This window comes from Mastigoproctus giganteus, chromosome 13 (assembly GCF_048544385.1).
Source record: "Mastigoproctus giganteus isolate SK-2022 chromosome 13, ASM4854438v1, whole genome shotgun sequence".
Lineage (NCBI taxonomy): Eukaryota > Metazoa > Arthropoda > Arachnida > Uropygi > Thelyphonidae > Mastigoproctus > Mastigoproctus giganteus.
Genome location: NC_143587.1, coordinates 60,169,213 through 60,191,020, shown reverse-complemented (window position 1 = coordinate 60,191,020; position 21,808 = coordinate 60,169,213). Strand labels below are relative to the sequence as shown.

The window sequence follows — 21,808 nt, the reverse complement described above, 5'->3', positions numbered from 1 at the left end:
TTGATACGTTACTCTGGGGTTACTGCTTCCAATATGTAGTACTTTACATTTGTCAATGTTCAACTTCATTCATTTGCCACCTCTCAGCCCATCTGCTCAACTTTTCTAGATCCTGTTGCAGCAGCGTACTGTCATTAGTGTCCTTAACAACCCTGCCAACCTTCGTATCGTCTGCAAACTTGGCCATTCAGCTTGATATACCATCATCAATATCATTTATAAATACAGAAAACAACAATGGACCCAACACTGAACCCTAAAGGACTCCGCTAATAACATTAGTCCACGATGAGCAGTGTCCATTGATTACCACTCTCTCTGTCTTCTCCCACTCAACCGTCCCTTTATTCCTAGCAGCAATTTCCCTACAATGCCACACTGCTCCAATTTGTTCAGCAGTGTTCCATGTGCAACCGTATCAAAATCCTTTCTAAGATCCAAATATATGATATCAAAGTTATGCCCTGCATCCAATTCCTTTGTGACCACATCATAGTATCCAATCAAATTGGTCAGGCAAGACTTTCCCTTAATAAAACCATGCTGCGTCCGAGCTATAACTGAAGTCTTGTCTAGATGATCTTGCAGTGCTTCTTTAACCAGTGCCTCCATTAAATTTCCTGGAACAGAAGTTAAACTAACAGAACTTTAAAGACCTAGCACAAGTAATTAAAGACCGGTCTATAATTACTTGTGCCGCCCTTTGATCCTCCTTTGTGAATTGGGGTCGCATTTGTACATCTCCAGTCCATGGGTAACTCCCCTGAGTCCAAAGAAGCTTTCATTATTATAGCTAAGGGTTTGCTTACTTCCTTTAATATAACTGGATAGATCCCATCCACCCTGGGTGCCTTTTTTATGTTTATCTTCAACATTTCTCCTCCACTTTCCTCTCAGTTATTACAAAATCATCTAGCTCAATGCCAGAGTTTAATTCACCTGTGGCATTCCCCTCCCTGAATAATTCCTCATGTGTGAATGTAGATGCAAAATACTCCTTTAATTTGTTAGCCACCTGAGCAGGATCATCAATATCCAGCGGACCAATCTGGTTCATCCCTTTCCTTCTAGAATTTACATAGGTAAAGAACTCTTTGCTGTTTTTCTTTTTCTAATAATCTGCCTTCGCCTGCCTAATCTCCTTTGTGACTTGGTTACAGACCAGGTTATATCAATCATAGGCTTCCATGTCATCCATTAATTTATATGTATTTTACATATAAATTTATATGTACATGCATTTTTCTTCTCTGCCATATGTCTCATTAGTTCATCTGACATCCATTTAGGCCTAAACTTGAACAATATTTCTTAGTTGCTATATAAAGCCTTGTAGCTTCCAAGATAAATTCTCTGATGGGACCAACATTATCAGTTGGTCCCACCATTACTGTTTCTGACCACCGTAGTTGCCTTTACGAAAGCAAAAAACCTTCCCTTTACCCCTGATGGTAGTTACCTCTTTGAGTAAATCCTACTTCAGCACACTGTGATCACTGCCAACTAGTTGTTCCTTTATCTGCAGATTCGTAATGCACGAAGAATCACTACTGATAATCAGATCAAGTGTATTACTCTCTCTCGTTGCCGCCCGAGCATGCTGATGTAGAAAACAATCATCCAATAAATCCACAAAAGCCTTGCTAGTGTGTGAGTGACCAACCACAAATTCCAGTCAATAACTGGGAAAATTAAAATCCCCCATTTTAAGACTCTCTGATTTACTGGCCCACTCTATTTCCCAGTACAGTTTCTTATTATACTCATCAGAGTCATTAGGCCTATAACAAACTCCTACTCTCAATTTTGATCTACCAATGCTTATGTCACACCAAACTGACTCGACACTGCACTGTCCAGAGATATCGACTGGCTTCACTTCTTTGGATTTTATGTGTTTCTTAACTAATAGCATAACCCCTCCTCCCTTCTTATCCTGTCTATCCTTCCTGTACAAATTGTACTCCCCAAATTGCAGTTCTGCATTTGTTGTCTGCTTGGCACCACGTCTCTGATATCCCAACAATATCTGCCTTTGATGTTTTGAGCAATAAATCAAATTCATCAAATTTATTTACCAAACTCCTAGAATTGGTGTATACGCAAGTATACATGCACCTGTTCCTATTCTTAGCTACCCTAACACAACCCATGTGTTTACTTGTACCGAAATGATTCCCAGCAATCTCTGAAATACTCTGCATCTTGTTTTCCAGGCTGCTTCTCATTACAATACAAGCAGTGCAAGAATCACTTTCATCTCTGCCAGTGGCTACTGTTAATCTGTTAGTCCTTGTATCCTCCCAAGCTAGCAGTTTTTGGACCAACCTAACGCTGCCTTGATAGCATCAGAAAATATTCTTGCACCCTTTCTATTTAAGTGTATCCCATCCCTGTAGAAGCAATCTTTCCAGTGCCGAATTGATCGACAAGTCTCTCATCATATACTCCCTCCTATCGTGTCTGGGCAGAATTGCAGACACTTTCAAATTCAATCTTAATTCACGGCTTGTTTTTAAACAGTGACCCGTACTTGTTAAGTAATTCCATCGGTTTCCTACTCTTAATATCATTACTGCCAACATGTACAACAATATCACCTTTTGTGCCCTTAAAAGATGATGTTCCTCTGTAACTTCATCAACCTTTGCTCCTCGCAGACATACCCTGGTCCTGTTCCGCCTAGCGCCTCCGTAGCCAGGTGGGAAGGAGTAGCAGTGCGTAGCACATACTTCTTGATTAGACCGGGGTTCGAGCCCGTCACTACCAAATACGGACGATGCGGAAAGGTCAGGGAATGACCACCGCATATCCCGGAGCAATATGGCCTTAGTTGCTAATGCTCCTAAAAACCAAATAACTAACTAACTAACCTGTTCCGCCTATCCTTTTTACATACCATGTTTCCCGTTTTCCTGACAATAGAGTCACTAACAACTACTAGTTCCTGTGGGACCAGCGCATTCTGCTTTGGGGGTTGCCGCTGTGTTGCGTGATGATCAAGTGTAAGCTCTGGCGTTGATGTGGGCAGCTGAGAGCTTGATGGGCCCCTCAATTTAGATCCTTCGAGGGCATCCATCCTGTCCTTCAAGCTCTCATATAGGCCCATAACAACACTGAGTTGTCGCCTGATTTCCTTACATCGCATGCACACAAAGACATTCCTCTTGGCAATATCATGTACCGTACCTGATGCTCCACAAACATCAAGGAAGCAGTGCATTTTAAAAGGCTGTGATATAGAAGGCAATTTCCCCCCTCAGTTCACCCCTGAGCCACAGCACTCCCATTAGCTTGAGCCTTTTGCTTTGCTGCCCTGGTCTGAGTCAATATTTCGATTCAATCATGATTCAGACCAGAGTCAATATCGTTCCTGGTTTAGGCCTAATTGGTTGTGAAATGAACTAATAAGACTAGTGGCAGAGGAAAAAAAATGCATGGAATGCATAAAAATTATCATGCGACACAAAAGCCTATAGTAGATATAAGCTAGTCTGTAATCAAGTCACAAAAGAGGTTGCGCAAGCGAAGGCAGATACGAGAAATCTTTGGCAAACATTTCTTTATTTATATAAACTCTAAAAGGATGAATCAGATTGGTCCACTTGATATCGATGATTCGACTGCTGATGATCCTGCTCAGATAGCAAACAAACTGAATGAGTATTTTGCATCTACATTCGAACATGAGGAGTTAATAAGGAAGAAAAATGCCAGAAGTTAATCAAATTGTAACAGGATACTTAATGATTTTGTAATAACTGAGAGCAAAGTGGAGGAGAAATTGTTGAAGTTAAACATAAGAAAGGCACCTATGGTGGATGGGATCTATCCAGTGATATAAAAAAGGAGGCGGCAAAGGAACTAAGCAAACCTTTAGCCATAATTATGAGAGCATCCTTGGATTCCGGGGAAATCCGCACGGACTGGAGCTCTGCAAATGTATCCCCAATTCACAAAGGGGGATCGAAGGGTGACACGAATAATTACAGGCCAGTTAGTTGAACTTCTGTTCCGGGTAAAATAATGGAGTCACTGGTTAAAGATGCATTGCAGGATCATCTTGACAAGACTGCAGAAATAATTCAGACACAGCATGGGTTTGTTAAGGGAAAGACTTGTCTGACAAATTTGATTGGATACTATGATGGGGTTACAAAATAACTGGATGCAAAAAATAATTTTAATATCATATACAGGAACTTCCCGACTTACGTAACACTCGACTTACGGAAATCCGACTTTATGTAAGTTTTGCTGGCCGGTAAAAACTTTAAAAAAATCGTGGAAACGTAATTTGCATCCTGTAGGAATAAATGGAGGTATCGTGAAAATATCGTACTGTGAACCCAATTACACAATTTTGTTTTTTTTTTGTTTTTTTTTTGTAATTCGTTCCAAGTCCTTGGAAGTCGAAAATTTCGCTATATTGTTAAGCTATTTATCTCACTAATAGGTCATATTTATAATGCAAATTGTAATACCCTTTCATCGTTATCATATGATCCTGTTATAAGAATAAATTTTGAACGCCTTTGTGATATTTTCCCTAAAGCACGTTTCTGGAGGTCACGCCAAAAAAAAAAAAAAAAAACAATAAAAACAATTTGCACATTCCGGTTTATTGGGATTTTCTTTAGTGCATGTAATTATAAACGGGTAGTAAACTCGATCTTATTGCATTTGCGATAATCCCGATAACTGCAATTGTGTGGGTCTTTACGCTATTCTGGTGAAATGTGTTCCCCTTCACTGAAATCTTCAATCATATAAAAAACAAATTTTCAGAAACTTCTCTTCATTCCTGTTTATGTATTACAATGATGAAGGGAAAGGGACCAATGGAAAGTGCAAGTGCTGGCAGTGCCAGGAAACGAAACAAAATTGATTTAGAAATGAAATGAAGATGATTAATTAAGAAGTACGAAGTAGGACAAAGTTTGTCATCTATTGCACGGAATTAGGTCTCACTGATTCAACAGTGAATACTATTTTAAAGGACAGTGCGCGTATAAAAGAACATGTCAAAGGATCAACGCGCTTAAGATCAACAGTGATCACAAAACAGCGTTCAGATGCTATATCGAAGATGGAAAAGCTATTAATAATACGGATGGAAAATCAGATTCAGAAGCAAGTGCCCCTGAGTCTAATGACTATTCAAGCAAAAGCAACAAGTATTTATAAAGATATTAAGGATAAGCACGGCGAACCCCAACCCAAGTTCGTGGCAAGCAACGGGTGGTTTAATAGGTTCAAGCATCGCGATGGTTTCCACAACGTTAAAGTATGCGGTGAAGTCGCCAGTGCCGATTCTGCAGCTGCAGAGAAATTTTGTGATGTGTTGGAAAAAATTATTGACGAAGGCGGCTATTCCACTCAGCAAATTTTTAACGTTCACGAGACCTCTGTATTGGAAAAAAAAATGCCTGATCCAAATATACATTGCCAAAGAGGAAAATACAATACCAGGTTTTAAGGCGTCAAAAGATAGGGCCATGCTCTTGCTTGGGGCTAATTTCGTGCATTTAAGGGCATCAATAAAGCCACCCTACCTCTGCATTTCCGATCGAACCAGAGAGCATGGATAACAATATTTCTCTTTGAGGATTGGTTGTATTTACAATATTTTTCATTGAAAAATTTTGTAAATACAACGACGTTCCTTTCAAGATTCTGCTTCTATTAGATAATGCTCCTGGACATCCTACGCATCTAGATGATTTCAGTTCGAACGCGAGAGTCATATTTCTACCGCCAAACACGACTTCACTCATCCAACCTATAGATCAAGGTATTATTTCGAATTTAAAAGCATATTATTTACGCAAAAAATTTGTTCAGGCATTGTTTGCAGTAGACGATGAGAAAAATGTTACGTTAAAAGATTTTTGGAAATCTTACAATATTTACCACGCCATCTAAAACATTAATAAGGCCTGGGCGAAAATTACTAAAAGTTCTATAAATGGCGCATGAAAGAAAATATGCCCACGGCACGTAAAAGGCTTCAAAGGATTTGAAAAAGACGAATAATATGAAGAGGTTGCAGATAAGATTGTAAAGCTACTTCAGTTGGAGGTTGATGCCAAAGACGTGGAGGAGTTAATAGAGTAAGAAGAGAAGGAATTATCTAACGAAGAACTTATTGACTTGCAGGCAGCGATAGTGAAAGAAGAAAATGCCAACGGCTCCTCATTTGGTTCATCCTCAAGATGGTGATGAAGCGTGTCGGCTCCTCATTTGGTTCATCCTCAAGATGATCTAAATGAGGAGCCGACACGCTTCATCACCAGAGAGATGGCAATGGCATTTCGTGAAATTGCATCAGCAATGGCGAGGTTTGAGAAGATGGATCCTGACAGCGAACGATTCTTAAAAGTAAACAGAGGGGTGAATGATATGCTTGCTTGCTTGCTACAAAGAAATCTACGAAGAAAAGAAAAGCCACCGTACAGTCATCCATTAACATGTTCTTTCGTGAGGTTGAGTGGCCGACCACTTCTAAATCTCCACAGCCCTCAACCTCAGCAGCTGCATACTTATCAGCTGAAGACGTCGATTCTGGCAACGATGGTCGAGAGGTAAAACTTAGTGACATTATGCCTGTCTCCTCTCTTTTTTTTTGTAATTTTATAATTTTGCAATTTTTTTAAATTGCACACTTTTGTAATTTTTCCTGCGAATGAGATAAAAAAATTGAATAAATACAATAAATAATTCTCTATTTTTACATGTTCATCGAACATTTCTTTTTTGATTCAATCAATTCAGCGAGCACAGTTGCGAGTGCTGCACAAGCATGGGGAAAATTCCGACTTACGTAGCTTTCCGCGGAACGCAACTCTTACGTAAGTCGGGGAGTTACTGTACTTGGATTTCAGGAAAGCTTTTGACACTGTTGCGCATGGAAGACTACTGTACAAATTGGAGCAGAATGGCATTAAGGGTAAGTTGCTACAATGGATAAAAGGATGGTTGAGTGGGAGAAGACAGGTGGTAATCAATAGACACTGCTCTTCATGGACTAATGTTATTAGCGGAGTCCCACAGGGTTCGGTGTTGGGCCCACTGGTGTTTTCTATATTTATCAATGATATTGATGAAGGCATATCAGGCTTAGTGTCGAAGTTTGGAGATGATACAAAGATTGACAGGGTTGTTAATGACAGTAATGGCATTGTGCTACTGCAACAGGATCTAGAAAATTTGGGCAGATGGGCTGAGAAGTGACAACTGAAGTTTTAACATTGACAAATGCAAAGTACTGCACATGGGTAGAAGTAACCCCAGAGAAACGTACCAACTGTGTGGTACTACACTTAGAGTGGTAGAAAATGAAAAAGACCTGGGAGTAATTGTGCAGTCATATGAAGTTTTCTGAGCAATGCAGACAGGATGCAAGGGCAGGTCATCGGATTTTGTCAATGATATGCAGGAATTTTGCTAGCAGGAAAAAGGACGTGATTATCCCTTTGTATAAGGAAATAGTCAGGTCACACCTTGAGTACTGCGTACAAGTCTGTAGGTCTCATTTTAGGAAGGATGCAGATTTGCTTGAACGTGTCCAGAGAAATGCAAGAGAGGCTAAAGTTCAGCAAATTGCAGCAGCTGGAGACTAGGCACCTGCGAGGTGATCTCATTGAGGAGTATAAGGCTTTGAATGGGTTGAACATGCTTCTGATAGGATTCTTCCACTTGCTCAGATTTCGAATCTAAGGGGGCATAAATTCAGAATAGATGTACAGAAATTTGCCTTTAGCCAGTGGGTGGTTAATTGCTGGAACAAACTTCCATCTGTCTTTGCGAAAGTTCATAGTTTAAATAAATTCAAAGAGGAACTAGACAAAATTTTAGAGGGCATGGTTGTGTGAATTTTTTTTTTTTTTGGCTGATGCTACATAAGCTCATACGCTTGCTTTCTTGCATCCCATCACTCTATTACTATTACTTGGGTTTGTCATCCAGAAAACAGAAAATCGACTTCAGAACACAAGCAATTTACAGACAATATACACAGAGCAATATGGCTTTAGTCGCCCATGTTCCTAAAATCCCACTACAACTTTTAACTCTGTAATGTGTGTGCAATTCAAGGTTTAGTGTTTTAGGAATTCCTCTGTGCTGAGAGTCAAAACAATTTTCTTTTTCGTAGGGTTTCATTTAAATGTTCTTTAATTGCAGATTATTTATAGCGGTTGAACATTGCACAGGCTCTTGAGAAGGCAATCCGATCTTGTACAGCGCCTGACTCGTTCCATCTCTTATAGAGATTTTTTCTTGAAAGTCGTTTAATGCGGGTGTCCACCATGCTCTCGAATGGGGAGTGATGCAGACAGTCTTTTTCGCACCATAACTTGCGATGGTTCGAATCCATCTGGTCATGAGGTTCACAGCTAGCTCGAGATCACAAATATTGAGCGCTTCCCAAGGGATCGAGGATGCAGCTTCGAGACATCATTGTGGATTAATGAACTTTTTTTTTTTTTTTTATATGAACCCCAAACACGAGAGGTATTAGAACCTATAGTACTTAGTACCGTGCTTGGGTACCGAACTTGGGTGCAGTGATCTTTTTTATCTTTTTGGGGCCTTGGATATCAAAGTTAGGTGAGGTTAAATGCAGGAGTATGGCAATAGGCTCATGATTGGATTGAAAGAGATTGTGAGCACTGTCTTCGAGGTCGCATGGTGCTGAGGAGAATATCAAATCTAAGAGATTGAATTCTCTCATTCGATGGCAGTTAAGTATGCTGGTACCCAGCAAATCCATACTGCTATTGAGTGTCCTACTATGATGTGAGAGAGTAGGTGGAAGATTTAAATTTCCACAAATAATGTGCTTAGCAGAGGCATGGGGGTGATTTACCAGCCAGTGGATTACTTCTTTAAGATGAATAGGTGCATTATAACATAGTAGCTTATGCCCCATACAAAAACAACAATAACTTCTTAAATGATGTCACTCTTTGGGGCTGGCGAAATGTTTACTGTTGCTACGTCTATTAGGTCGGTGTTGAGCTTGAGGGTCACCATGGCAGATTCAAATGCAAGAGACTGGGTTAGCAAAGAATGTGCCAATGAGAAGTGGGTGGTATTGTAGAGTATTGCATCGCTGCGATCCTCTCTAGAACAGCAGAGCATCTGGTAACTGGCCTGAAGAGCACAGCAACTTCGGCAATACAGAGAATATCAAAGGTTTTCGAGAGCAGAAGCTATTCGACAGTGTCTAGCTTGTTACAAATACTCCTTACATTTTGTAGATAATTTGAATGGTGGTAGCCATAGTAACTGGAGTTCGTACAGTTGGCAAGTCTCCTTTTTTGGTCCCCATTGGTCTACCGTGCACTGTGGATATCCAACACAAGTATGGAGCCCTGGGATTGCCATTATAATTAGTTGAGAGTTGGATTGATGGTATGTGGAGTTTGTTTTCCTATAGTAAGTTTGTTCTCAGTGCAGTTATCTGATTTCTCATGCGTTTTGTTGGCTTGGAAACTTGATAGTTTTAATTGCTATTGCACTTGATGATGATATTGGCGGTTTATTGCGGTTCTTGGGTTCTGATCCAGGAAGGATTTGACGAGGGTTCCGGGGGGGGGGGGTCTTAGCTTGCGATCTAGCACAAAGCTCATCTCTGGGTGGCAGGTAAGGATAAAAGAGGCGTAGGTTGGATACCTGATTCTTCTCTGTCTCACATCAATATTTATTCCGTATACTTCTGCAAACATGGCCTTAATTCCGCCTGGTTTAGTAGTCGGTTTCAGTCGAGATACAAAGATTTGCCGAGCCTGGACTGCTGTGAAATTGTATGAATAAGAATGAATTACCTTAGAGGAAAGTTGTGTTCAACCTGTATTGCCTTGCCTTCCAAATGGAAGCGTAGATTCACCATAAACTTCTTAACATTTCATTCGCTTCAACTGCTTTCTTCTGACAGAAACAATATTGAGAGCAGCATACTGTTCTTCACGTGTCATGTCCATTGTAAGGCAAGGCGTACCCCTTCTCGGGCGAAGTATCTCAAAAGAGGTACATGATTATTGTAAGTTTGAAACACTGCAGCATTAACTCTTTACTAATTCTTGATTTTAATATTTTCTTTCCAAATTTTTTCCAAGAAGTAGCGAAAATGCCACCATCGCTACTTCTTCCATACGATCCAATATCAACAGCGATAAATCTGTAATTGGCGTCAACTAATGCTAATAGAAAAAAAATGCTAATAATGCTAAAAACTAATGCTAATAAAAAAAAAAAAATTTTTTTTTTAAATTTAAATACAATAAGCCAGTATTGTGAGGTGCTTCTATTATTACGAGCTTGCCATCTAAAGTTCCTAAAGTTTGGGAAATTCCACTGAATCCAAAAATTATCTATATCTTCCCAATTTTTTCTCTTTGGCGTAGGAATTGTTTATCCTAATAAATTTGTGATGATTGCCTCACAAACTTCATGAACAATCTTCTGAACAGTAGAATGTCCAAGCCTGTAACTGAATGCAAGCGTTCGAAATGACTCTCCAGTTCCCAGAAACCTGCAAATGAAAATTAATTGTCAAACATTAAACATTCACGGTAACTTTAGAAAAATCTTTATTTAAATATTCGATAGAAAAATCTTTATTTAAATATTTGATGGAAAAATCTGATAAATGAATCAAACATTCTGTATATGTGTATAAGACTTTTCAGATCTATGAAAAAAAAAAAAAAAAAAATGTACAAACCTATTTCCGATGCACCCCCTAACGATGAAAGCTGATTAGGCCACTGGTTATTTATATCCTCAAAATCAGAACCCAAAGGAAGCCTCAACATTGGATCAGGCAAAAACCTACAAGACGTTGTTTTTCTTTTCTTTTTGTAGGTGCTGAATGTAAAGAAAGGCGGATGAGTCTAAAAAGACAGTATAAGAAGGTTCTGCAAAAAAAAAAAAAAAAAAAAAATCAAACAAAAAGTGGACAAATAGCGGCAGTGGCCATTTCAGGAGGCAATGGGATCTCTAATTGATTTCATGAAAGATAAGTCAGGACTAACTTCCATTCAAAATGCAGAAAATATTGATGGCGAAAAAACAAATGTCAGCGTACCTGAAGGGACTGATAATGTGAAGGAAACTGAAAACACTGAACGTATTGATGCTCCTGTTTCAAGAGTCGATGTTTCTTCAAAACCACAAGCTAGAAAGAAGCAAAATAAAATGGCAGAAACGGCAGCTTCGACAGTGTTGAAGTAAATATTGGATCATCACAAGACAGCAAAAGAAACTGAGAAGGAAGTTTTTGTTTTTTTGCTAACAATAGCAAGTACAGTAAAAAATTTCTCCTTATACGACCAAAGACTCAAATTTTTAATGTTGTTTCACAAATTGAAGCAAAATATCTTATTCACTATCCACCTTCAACACATAATTCCCAAAATCTTCAGCAAAATACATATCCGAATATGCAGACCTATTTCCAATCCCAACAACGTCTAATTCAAATCATTCATCATCCTCTGCTACACACCTCTCACATTTAAAATTTAAGTAAAAATAAGTCCGTTTAAATTCAAGTAAATTAATTTTCAAACTGAATTTGAACCGAGCAGTGAAGTTTCCTTAAGTCGCCTTCTATTTTTGATAACTGAATTTCAAATTCATTCCTACACATTCGAAAAAATTAGAATTTGGTTTCATCGTCAATTAATTGTAAGAAAATAGTAAAAGATTCTCCTTCCTGTTTCCTTCAAGTCAGAACAGAATGTACCTATCTTCTCCATCTCCATCTAGCAACACTGCGATCATTGCCAAACGTCATCAGAGAAGTTTTTAAACATTTCTGAAAATTGGTTCTACACAACTTTGGCTAAATTGGTTAGTTCTTTTGCTCATGCTAGTGGTCGAACTGATCGTGAGCTTACAGCTAGTGTGAATGTCATGTGAGTGTCCTCTGAACGTCCCTTGAGTGTATTGTTAGTGTGAATCAACCTTAATTATTTCAATCAGTTGAAACATTCCATTTCCAAGGGCTTGTATGAAACGATATAAAGATTTGAATCTATAAAGGAGGAAAAAAAGTTAATCTTTGAAGCCAAAATCTTAAGTGTATGTAATAACTAATGCGTCACTTGTTTATTACATTGAAATTAAGAAATTATATTTTTATTTTAAGATTTTTAATAAAATAATACAATTATATCGAAAAATTTATATTCCATTTTTTAATTGAAAAACCTTTTTCAGTTTATATGAATGGGATGGGGTACAGGCGCCAAAGCAAATTTGGCTCAGGGTGCCACAACCCTTTAAGTCGGCTCTGTCCCAGGATTTCCTAAATGGTGGGGGAGGGGGGGGACTAGAGTTAAAATAGTGTTCCGAGGTACCAATAAGCTGTAATCATCATGTAGCATTATAAAAAAATCCACATTATTTTGATTTTAAGGAAGACTACAGCTCCTTTAGACCCCACCTGAGACTGCCATTGCAAGACATTATTTTTAATCCCTTTATATCAGTAAAATAAGCATTTCTTTAAGGACACATATCCTTTAATTGTAGACGAAGGGAAGAAGAAGAAAAAAAGGTAGTGGTAAGATAGTTTCTCTACTGACTGAAAACTGAAAAGGTCGGAGTCTTTTATTTTCACTATGCACACACAGTGAAAATAAAAGGCTCCAACTTTTCAATTTTAGCAGGTGGAGTCGAATTCTATGAAAAGTATATTTAGAACCAACCGGGGTGGAGCGAGAAAAACAATGCTTTTGCGTCCCTCTGTTAGAAAATTTTTAGAGCGAATTCCCCTCCTCACAACGATTCTGTGCCTATGTGTCATCTAAATATGCCAGAATTTGAGGGAGGAAAGGAGAATAGTAAATTAGGCTGAAAAATACTACATTGTACTAACTGTATGGAGTACACAATTTAATGTGTTCATAGCTCTGTAACGCTTGTGAATGGGATATGCGTTCATATAACCTTTTCAATTCAAAATCACCTTGCTGTAAGTATCCTATTTGTATAACTCATTCATTTAATTGGTTAGTTCTTTTGCTAAATACGGTCTTCTCTGAAATATAAGAGTAATGCCCCGTACGTTGCAGTTTTAAATATATCGCAAATGAAAAATCAGTCCATAATACTGTATTCATATCAGGATGCTTTCTAACAGAGCAGCAACTAAACCAACAAGTTTGGGTCAACATAACAAGCTCGAGCACGTTCCGAATTCCTAGAACAGCTGTTACTATGGGATCTAATGCGACTGCGCGAGCTTGCTGCTAACCTACGTACACAGTAGAACTACAAGATAATGCGCGTTGAGACAGGAAAGAGGTCATTGGCGTAACCAGTTTCAAATTGTGCCGGAACGCACAGGAACGACGTTATCGTTGAGAAACGATAACGTCGTTCAAAATTGCTTTTCAAAACAATAACCTATTGCCGATAACAAGTTCGAGTACATTTGTAATTTGTCGTCCGAATAACCAAATGACGAGAAAGATATACAATACTTACACTGGCTAGAGTCCGGACCAAATAATAATAATAAACATATACGAGATCCCGTCAGTGCCCTTGGACCAACAATAATTGTGTTGTTCCCACAATCTTTGGCCCCTAGAAAAACTGCTCCACTACACTTCGGTAAATCCGACCTTGCTCCGAGACAAATCGGATGTTTCCATTCATCTACGCTTTTCGACTGTTCGTTGTTAAGCAGAATACTGTTTATTTAACTACCGAGGACATATACCCTCAATCTGAGAAACTACACAGCAGAAATATAAATAAATAAATATATATATATATATACATATACCTCTTATAATGAGGCTTCCTTTCTCTCTTGAAACCTTGTAATACGCGTGCGCGTGACTCTCCTAGCGCATGCTTACAGCTCTTTAAACTGAATGATAACTAAGCAATGAGAATAAATGATTCGCCTGTGCAAATCACGCAAAATTTGTTAATTTAAAATGGAAATATTGCAGAAATAGTTTTCTGATAATTTATCCTTTTTCTATATTTTTAAGTATACACTTTTTTTTTTCTTTGTTTATTTTAAAAACAATTCTGGAATCAAAATACATTCAGAAATAAAAGTAGCACTTCGAGATAGGAGCTTTAATTGAGAAAAAGATCCTGAACTTTTCAATATAGGCCATTGAATTTTCGTAGATACTCTTTTCTCTAAAGCATTGCATATTTATTGTTTTATCGTAAACATCTGCTTTCTTTCGCTCTGCCTGCGATTCGCAGTATAGATCTGACTCAGCAACCGCGACGTGCAACTGGTCGGCTCGCGAACACGAACTGACAAGTCTCGATAGTAAATTGCATATAAGCACTGGCGAAGGTCAGTATTTCAGCACAGTGTTCTTGAGTGTTTGCTGCATTTCCTAAATTCCAAGTCGCAATACTTCAGTATATATCTTGTTATTCCTGCTTTATGGCTCCTGCACAAAACAGTCGTAGACCCAAAGGACAAGTTTTCATGGTATTTTTAGACTAATGAATATTTTTAATGGTATAATTTGACTTTGTGATTTTCTTTACATAACGATGTCAAAGGTGACTATCGATTCCATAAACTTCGGGAGGAAAAATGGAAACTAATTTAGGAAAAAAAAAAAAAAGAACCTTACATTTTACCATCTATAAACTATTGTAATGTAAAAGTAATTTTACCATTATAATATAAATATACTTTCCTTTTTCTTTATATTATATTGATAGCATTGCTATTATAAGTGGTTTTCTGACTGTTTAATATGTGCAAATTTACTGGCGAGAATTCATTATCTATTTGAATATGGTTACAATATGCGGAATTAGTCCATCGGTTCATTTCTTTCGTTACCCAAATTTATTTTCATAAAATTCATGTATCAACAATTAATGTATTATTTGTTTTATATAATAACAATTAATGTATTATTTAACAGCCAATCTAACCTGATATATAGTTTAAATTACATTAACAACTACAATAAACCGAAAAAGGATCTTATTCTGTTTCATCAGCATTTAGGTGCCAGCTGTCAGCATATAGCCATACCATGGCCATCTCGGTTCACTTTTCCGGTATCATTTCCCCGTTTAATCGACACATCAACAAGAACGTTTTAACAGGACCATAACCTGAGCAGAGTGGCATAGGCCCCAAATTTATGAACACACCTAAAACCATTCTTTTAATTTCTATTAAATATCTCTTACAGCATAATGTTGGATTAACCGCAGGGGCTCACATCTGGTGAGTATGGGCTTGGCCACCCAGGATTCTGAGCTGGATATCATCATTCTTCTCTTTCTTGGTGATTCCTTTCTACTTCTCTCTCTTTCAGGGTAAATAGAAATTTTTTTTTTTTTTTTTGGCTGGTGCAGCATAAGCCTCAGGCTTCCTTACACCATATGGCTAATAATAATAATAATAATAATAAAACCGAACGACCAGTTAACCAAACTGAAGAGCGCCAGCTGGTTGAATTCTATAAAGTTTGTTTCTCAACTCCAACTTTCTCAGAACGGAAATTCAATGACACGCTTCTTCCTGATTGTTAAAATAGTTTTATGCATTTATTGAATCTATCAAAAAAAAAATAAAATAATAATAATAATAAATAAATTTTTAGATAGTTCACGGCACCCACTTTGCGAAACAAATGACCTAAATCAGTCTGCACAAAATTTATACATGTCAGAAAATTATTTGGCAACTTTTAATATTCATAAAAAATAATTGCAACTTGTAAGGGGCTACCTATTTCTTCTGTTGATCGTTTTCTTGCTACATAAAGAAGTTTGCTATTGTAGCGTTTTCCAAAGTGTGGTCAGCGACTGGTACCAATCCTTGAAAAAATAAATAAATAATAAAATAAAAAATACCGGTTCTTAGAAAAAATTCAAATATCACATGATCCTATTATCGTACAACGTTCATAACGTAGCGAGTTAGATTCGTTAGTGAACCAAATGGATAAAATTATCTTCTTTTGCTCTTTACATAAAACTGCTTTACATAATATCTGTACAGTATAATAATTTGTTTATGTCCCTCAGTCCGTAACGCTCTTTGAACTGAAAAACTGAAAGACGAAACAAACTTTTGACCCGATTCCTTTTTTGCAATAAGTTTATTTAGTAATAAAATCAAGAATTAAAAAAAAAAAAAAAAATTTGCAGTAAAATTTTCCGGCCGATTTTCAAAAATTTCGTTATTTTTTAACAGTTTCGTTACAGTTTGGTGAAATATTCGCTACTGGTACACTAGAATAATAGTAATTTTGTTTGTGAAATAATTGTAATTTTTTTAAAAGGAAGATATAGTCATACATGCAAAAAATTATCAAATTGCATTTTTAGTCATTTTATACATTTTATTATCCGAGTCAGTCACATTGATATCTTAGCCAGCAGCGGAGGGAGCCATGGAAGAGGTTTTGTAATTACTTGGATGTTAATCTTTACTCCTTCTTTGAAACAGTTTTGAGGAAATATTAGCCACGAGTACACTAGTATAATGTTAAACAATACCATTTTACAATACAGTATTAGTTCTATATAGCACAAAAGCTCCCACATATATAAGTACCAATAAGAGATATATTTAGAAAACTTCTTTTTAAAATAACTCACCTCTATAATCTGCACATCTAAGATGGAGATGTCGACACATATTGAGGAAGATTCGCCATCAATCCTTCCCTCCCGATATTTAAGCAGCAAAATTAGACAGCAGTTCTAGGACTAACGCCTGTGAGTTGTTCCACTTGCATGTGAATAAAGGTTTCAAAATGTTTATTTTTCATTTTTTCTCGTTTTGTGTAAATATCAATCCCTCCCAAATGTCACTGCTGGAAATCGTGAAAAACATGTTAAGCTGAAAATTAATCAGTATGACAACAAAGAAATCACAATGATGGAACATGCAAAATTAACACCTCATTACTTCAGTTTTAAATTTATACTTGGTTTGTTTCTTAATTAAAAAATATGTCATTTTCTATTTTTTGAAAATAAATAAATGCCTATTATTTTTAAGTTTTAAGATAAAATATAATGCTTATTTTATTCACCAGTCATTCACCAGTCTCATCTATGTGGCATTTCTTGGTTAAGCCCAGTTATTCTGTTAAATGAAAGTTTAATCTTAATTCATCTAACGCTGCCTATACTCTTCAAAATTGACCTCTTACCTGCTTGGTTTAAGCATTGCACTTACAGCCTTGGACCGGATACAAGATTATTGTAGCCATCGATTATTTGAAATGAATTTTGAATGCATGTTGTTGCTGTAGTAGGGTTTTCGGAGCATCAGCGACTAAGGCCATATTACTCTGTATATACAGAACAGTGTTCTGTGGTTGATTTTCTGTTTGCTAGACAAAAAACATGAGTTTTCGGGAGGGAAAATCATGCTACCCTCGCCTGAGACCGACTAACTCAGCCACATTGTGGAAAAAGGCACATAAAAATTCCTCCTGTCATTGACGGGACTCAGACTCCGGGCTTTTTCACCCGGTATGAGGAAGATGGTGATTCTACCAACTATGGTACCCAAGAGGGTTTGAATTGATGAAATTTATTATTTTGGATCTCTCATGCAATAGGTAAACATAATATATTAGTAGGTTTTACTGAATTTTTTTTGTTTTCTATTTAAAAATATTTTTAAATAGAAAATAAAATTTAAATAGAAAGTAAATTTTGTGGGCTGATATTACAGCTCAGGCCTGGGTTGCAGATACCTCATGATAGAAGATCAATTTGGTGTTTTTATTGAAGTTGTTTTCCCTTTTACTTCTTCAGGATTACAATCACTGAGAAGTGGAAGAGAAAACATCTTAGAAATGTATGATTTTTAGATTCCATTAGTAATAAAGATATTTTAATATCTGTGCAACTCAACATTACACAGGTTGAGTGCTTTTATTTCAAGGATTTTGATAATCTGCACACCATACCATTCAAACGTTATTTCAGCATCTGTCCCAAGTTGCCAGAACAAAAGGCCCATAGCCCTTATAATCAAATTAATGTGGTTTCTTTTTACTTCTACATGATCAAGACCCAGAACACTGATTTTGGTCACATTTTAGAAAATCCTGGGACTGCACCTGCGTTAGTTTATTTTAAATTTTTATTTAACTATTGAAGAGGATTTGGCTGTAAAATTTGCTATTACTCAGAGTCTGCAAAAGTAAAAATTGGAAACTACTGCAATAACTGATCAATAGGTATTTGAAAAGTGAGAACAGAAATTGGATTACCAGATTAAAGAAATAAATAAAATAAATTATTATTATTTTTATTATTATTATTAGCCATATGGTTCAAAGATGCCTGTGACTTTTGCTGCACCAGCCAAAAAAAAAAAAATTCTGAGTTATCCTGAGAGAGAGAGAGAGAGAGAGAGAGAGAGAGAGCCACCAATAAAGAAAAAAATGATATCCAGCTCAGGACTGTGGGTGTGCCAAGCCCATACTCACCAGATGTGGGCACCTGGGGTTGTAGAGAGGATGATGGAATGTATTTAGCGTAATTTTCATTGCAATAACAAAATATTCTGAATTTATTGATGATATTGATGATGGTATATATCAAGCCTAATGTCCAAGTTTGCAGACAATACGAAGGTTGGCAGGGTTGTTAATAACACTAATGGCAGTACATTGCTGCAACAGGATTTAGAAAAGTTTAGCAGATGGGCTGAGAGGTGGTAACTGAAGTTTAACATTGACAAATGTAAAGTATTGAATATGGGAAGCAGAAACCCTAGAGTAACGTATCAACTGTGTGGTACTACACTCACAGTGGTAGAGAATGAAAAGGACCTGGGGGTAATTGTGCAGGCAGATATGAAGTGTTCTGATCAGTGCGGATGGTCTGCAAGAGTAGCTCATGGTGTCTTGTCAATGATATACAGGAATTTTTCTAGCAGGGATAAGGAGGTGATTATCCCCTTGTATAAGGCAATGGTCAGGCCACACCTTGAGTACTGTATACAGGTCTGGAGGCCTCATTTTAGGAAGAATGTAGAGCTGCTGGAGCGAGTGCAGAGAAGTGCAACAAGATTAATAAATGGAACAAAGGGCTACTCTTACGAAGAAAGGCTTAAGTTTTACAAATTACAGTGTCTGGAGACTAGGCACCTGCGAGGTGATCTGATTGAGGTGTCACATCTGGTGAGTATGGGCTTGGCAAACCCAGGGTCCTCAGCTGGATATCATCATTCTTCTCTTTCTTGGTGATTCCTTTCTACTTCTCTCTCTTTCTCAGGGTAACTCAGGAATTTTTTTTTTTTTTTTGGCTGGTGTAGCATAAGCCTCAGGCTTCCTTGCATAGGACTAATAATAATAATAAACCAGGGGCTCACATCTGGTGAGTATGGGCTTGGCACACCCAGGTTCCTGAGCTGGATATCATTATTCTTCTCTTTCTTGATGAATCCCCTCTACTTCTGACTCTTGTTCTTTCTCTCTCTCTCTCTCTCTCTCTCTCTCTCTCTCTCTCTCAGGGTAATTCAGAAATTTTGTTTGGCTGGTGCAGCATAAGCATCAGGCTTCCTTGCACCATATGGCTAATGATAATAATAATAATAATAATAAAGTCTTGAATGGTTTGAGCATGCTCAATGCTGATGAGATCCTTCCTTTTGCTCAGAATAATCGCCCGAGAGGGATGAATTCAAATTGTGGTTGATTGCTGGAACAAACTTCCATCTGTTGTATAAGTTGATAGCTTAAATAGATTCAAGACAGAATTAGACAAACATTTGGAGCCAGTGGATGGGTGAAATTAGAAGGTTTTTTTTTTTTTTTTTTTTGGCTGATGCTATATAAGCTTGCTTTCTTGCATCATGTGCCCTTGCTAATGCTAATACTAACACTAACACCAGTGGTAAGTTGCTGTGTTTTGATCAACGGGTTCGTTAATATTTTGGAAAAAAAACGACTTTGGCGAGCCAAAAAAAAAAAAAAAAAAAAAAAAAGTATTTTTTATTTCTCCATTGTGCACAAATCACAAATGTGTGAATCCAGCGTTGAATCAAAGGATTCGCCGAACCAAGGAGATCTAATCAGCAGGTTTCATCGAACCCCCTGCAGCTCAGCACCAGCAATACATCTTTATTCTTTAGTTTAAAAATAAATAAATAAACCTTGTCTCGTGTCTTAGCTACATCACGGATACAGTTTATTATTATTATTTTCCATTAGCTTTTTCATAAAGTAACGATTTATGACCCAAAAGAACTGAATAATCTTATTGTTGCATTCCGTTCATTCAGATAACTACACAGTCCGAAGTAAGAAACGCCAATGAATGTTTTCCTCTTTTTTTTTTTTTTTCTAATAAAAGTCAAGAACTTGTATCGTCCGAAGCGCTAATGGAGAATGTGAAGTGTTCGCTTGTCTGCGGGAGCGACGTTAGTGATTGGTGAACGCGTACATCCTGTTTGTCTGTTGCGAAAAGCATGTCTGTACACGATCACTCTTGCTGTTGGGATAGCCAACGTTCGCAATTCAACGAACTTTGTATTGTACAAACGAACTTCAGTCGCCGTTATTATAGTACGTAATGGCGATATCGGACAGCACCACGTACCCTGTAAGTTTGCTACAGTACTTATTAACTGTTGAGTTCATAGTGATATTTTATCTCTTGATTTTAATTTTCAAAAATAAATTTTAAATTATATGATCCTCGGCAAGGGTACGCTTACAAGCGGCCCATGAGTCGCGCACATCCTGCTGATTCAATGTTTATTTTGAAAATTCAACATTTCATTCATAGAAAATGGGAAGTGCTCTGCATACATATTCTTGACATTTTTGAAAATATTAGTTTTATGGCTTCATAATTATACTTTTATGTACAGTTTTCATATTAGCTTTTAGTGAACTGTTTTGAAGATAACGAAGTGCACGTGCATCGTAAATATATTTTCACATTGCAGAGATGCATTTGGTAAATCAGAGAAATAGAGATATCAGTAAGCATAAATAAATGATGTGTCATAAGGAATAAACGTCGGAAAAAATTAAAACTCGTTCTGAACCCAGGTTAAACTTGGAAACCCCGTTCCTCTTTCCCCAACTTTTTTTTTTTGTTTCACCTGATTGTAATCCTCTAATATCTTTTAAAGGAATTTCCTTTGGTTTTTTTCTTTTGTTTAAAAAAAAAAAATACATGAACTCTGTTGAACAGAGTTCATGTATTTTATTGATAAAATCAATATTATATTTGATAGTAATTTATTATATTGATAGTAATAGCAATATCCATATAGTGTAAGGAAGCCACAGGCTTTTGTTGCATTGATGTATATGATGTCGTCAGTACTCTGGCAAATGATTGATTCTGCATTAGATATCATCCGTACACTAACAGATGACATATACTACCATTAGTTAGTTGGTTACCAGGAATGGTAACCAATTAATGGTAGTATATCTTATGTTAGAAATTACCTGTACAGTATCGCAATAGGTGGTGGGGTTGCCAGGAAATCTGGCTGGGAGACTGACTTCTTCAATAAATTTTAAAAAATAATAATAATAAATATGTTATCTTTTCAGATAACTTAGACTACATCATTGGCAAAAGGCCTCTGTAGCTGAGTAGTCAGGAGAAGGAGTGCAGTAGCATATGCTCTTTGAGTAGACCAGGGTTCAAGCCCCTGACTGCTATATAACAATCGATCTGCCAATCCGCACTGGACCAGCATGAGATTATGGTCCATTTCCCTCAACATGAATTGTTGAGGAGGCTTCCATCCTGCAGTGGATTGATAATGGCTGCTGCTGTTTACCTTGCCTTT

The 21,808-nt window shown here is 37.2% G+C and overlaps 1 protein-coding gene across 3 annotated transcripts in view; it reads left to right on the top strand.

Annotated features, from left to right (window-relative positions):
- Positions 1–14,277: 14,277 nt before the first annotated feature.
- The window catches only part of LOC150076092 (tumor protein 63-like), a 66,383-nt gene continuing 58,852 nt past the window's right edge, over positions 14,278–21,808 (top strand). For 2 of the 3 annotated variants that reach the window (XM_090387504.1, XM_090387503.1), the window contains exon 1: positions 20,389–20,595. In XM_090387504.1, coding sequence (XP_090243630.1) covers positions 20,566–20,595 — 30 coding nt within the window. In that variant the 5' untranslated portion in view covers positions 20,389–20,565. Of the gene's footprint in view, positions 14,483–20,388; positions 20,596–21,808 lie in introns of those variants that run through there. The other variant, XM_090387502.1, reaches the window with a different exon arrangement.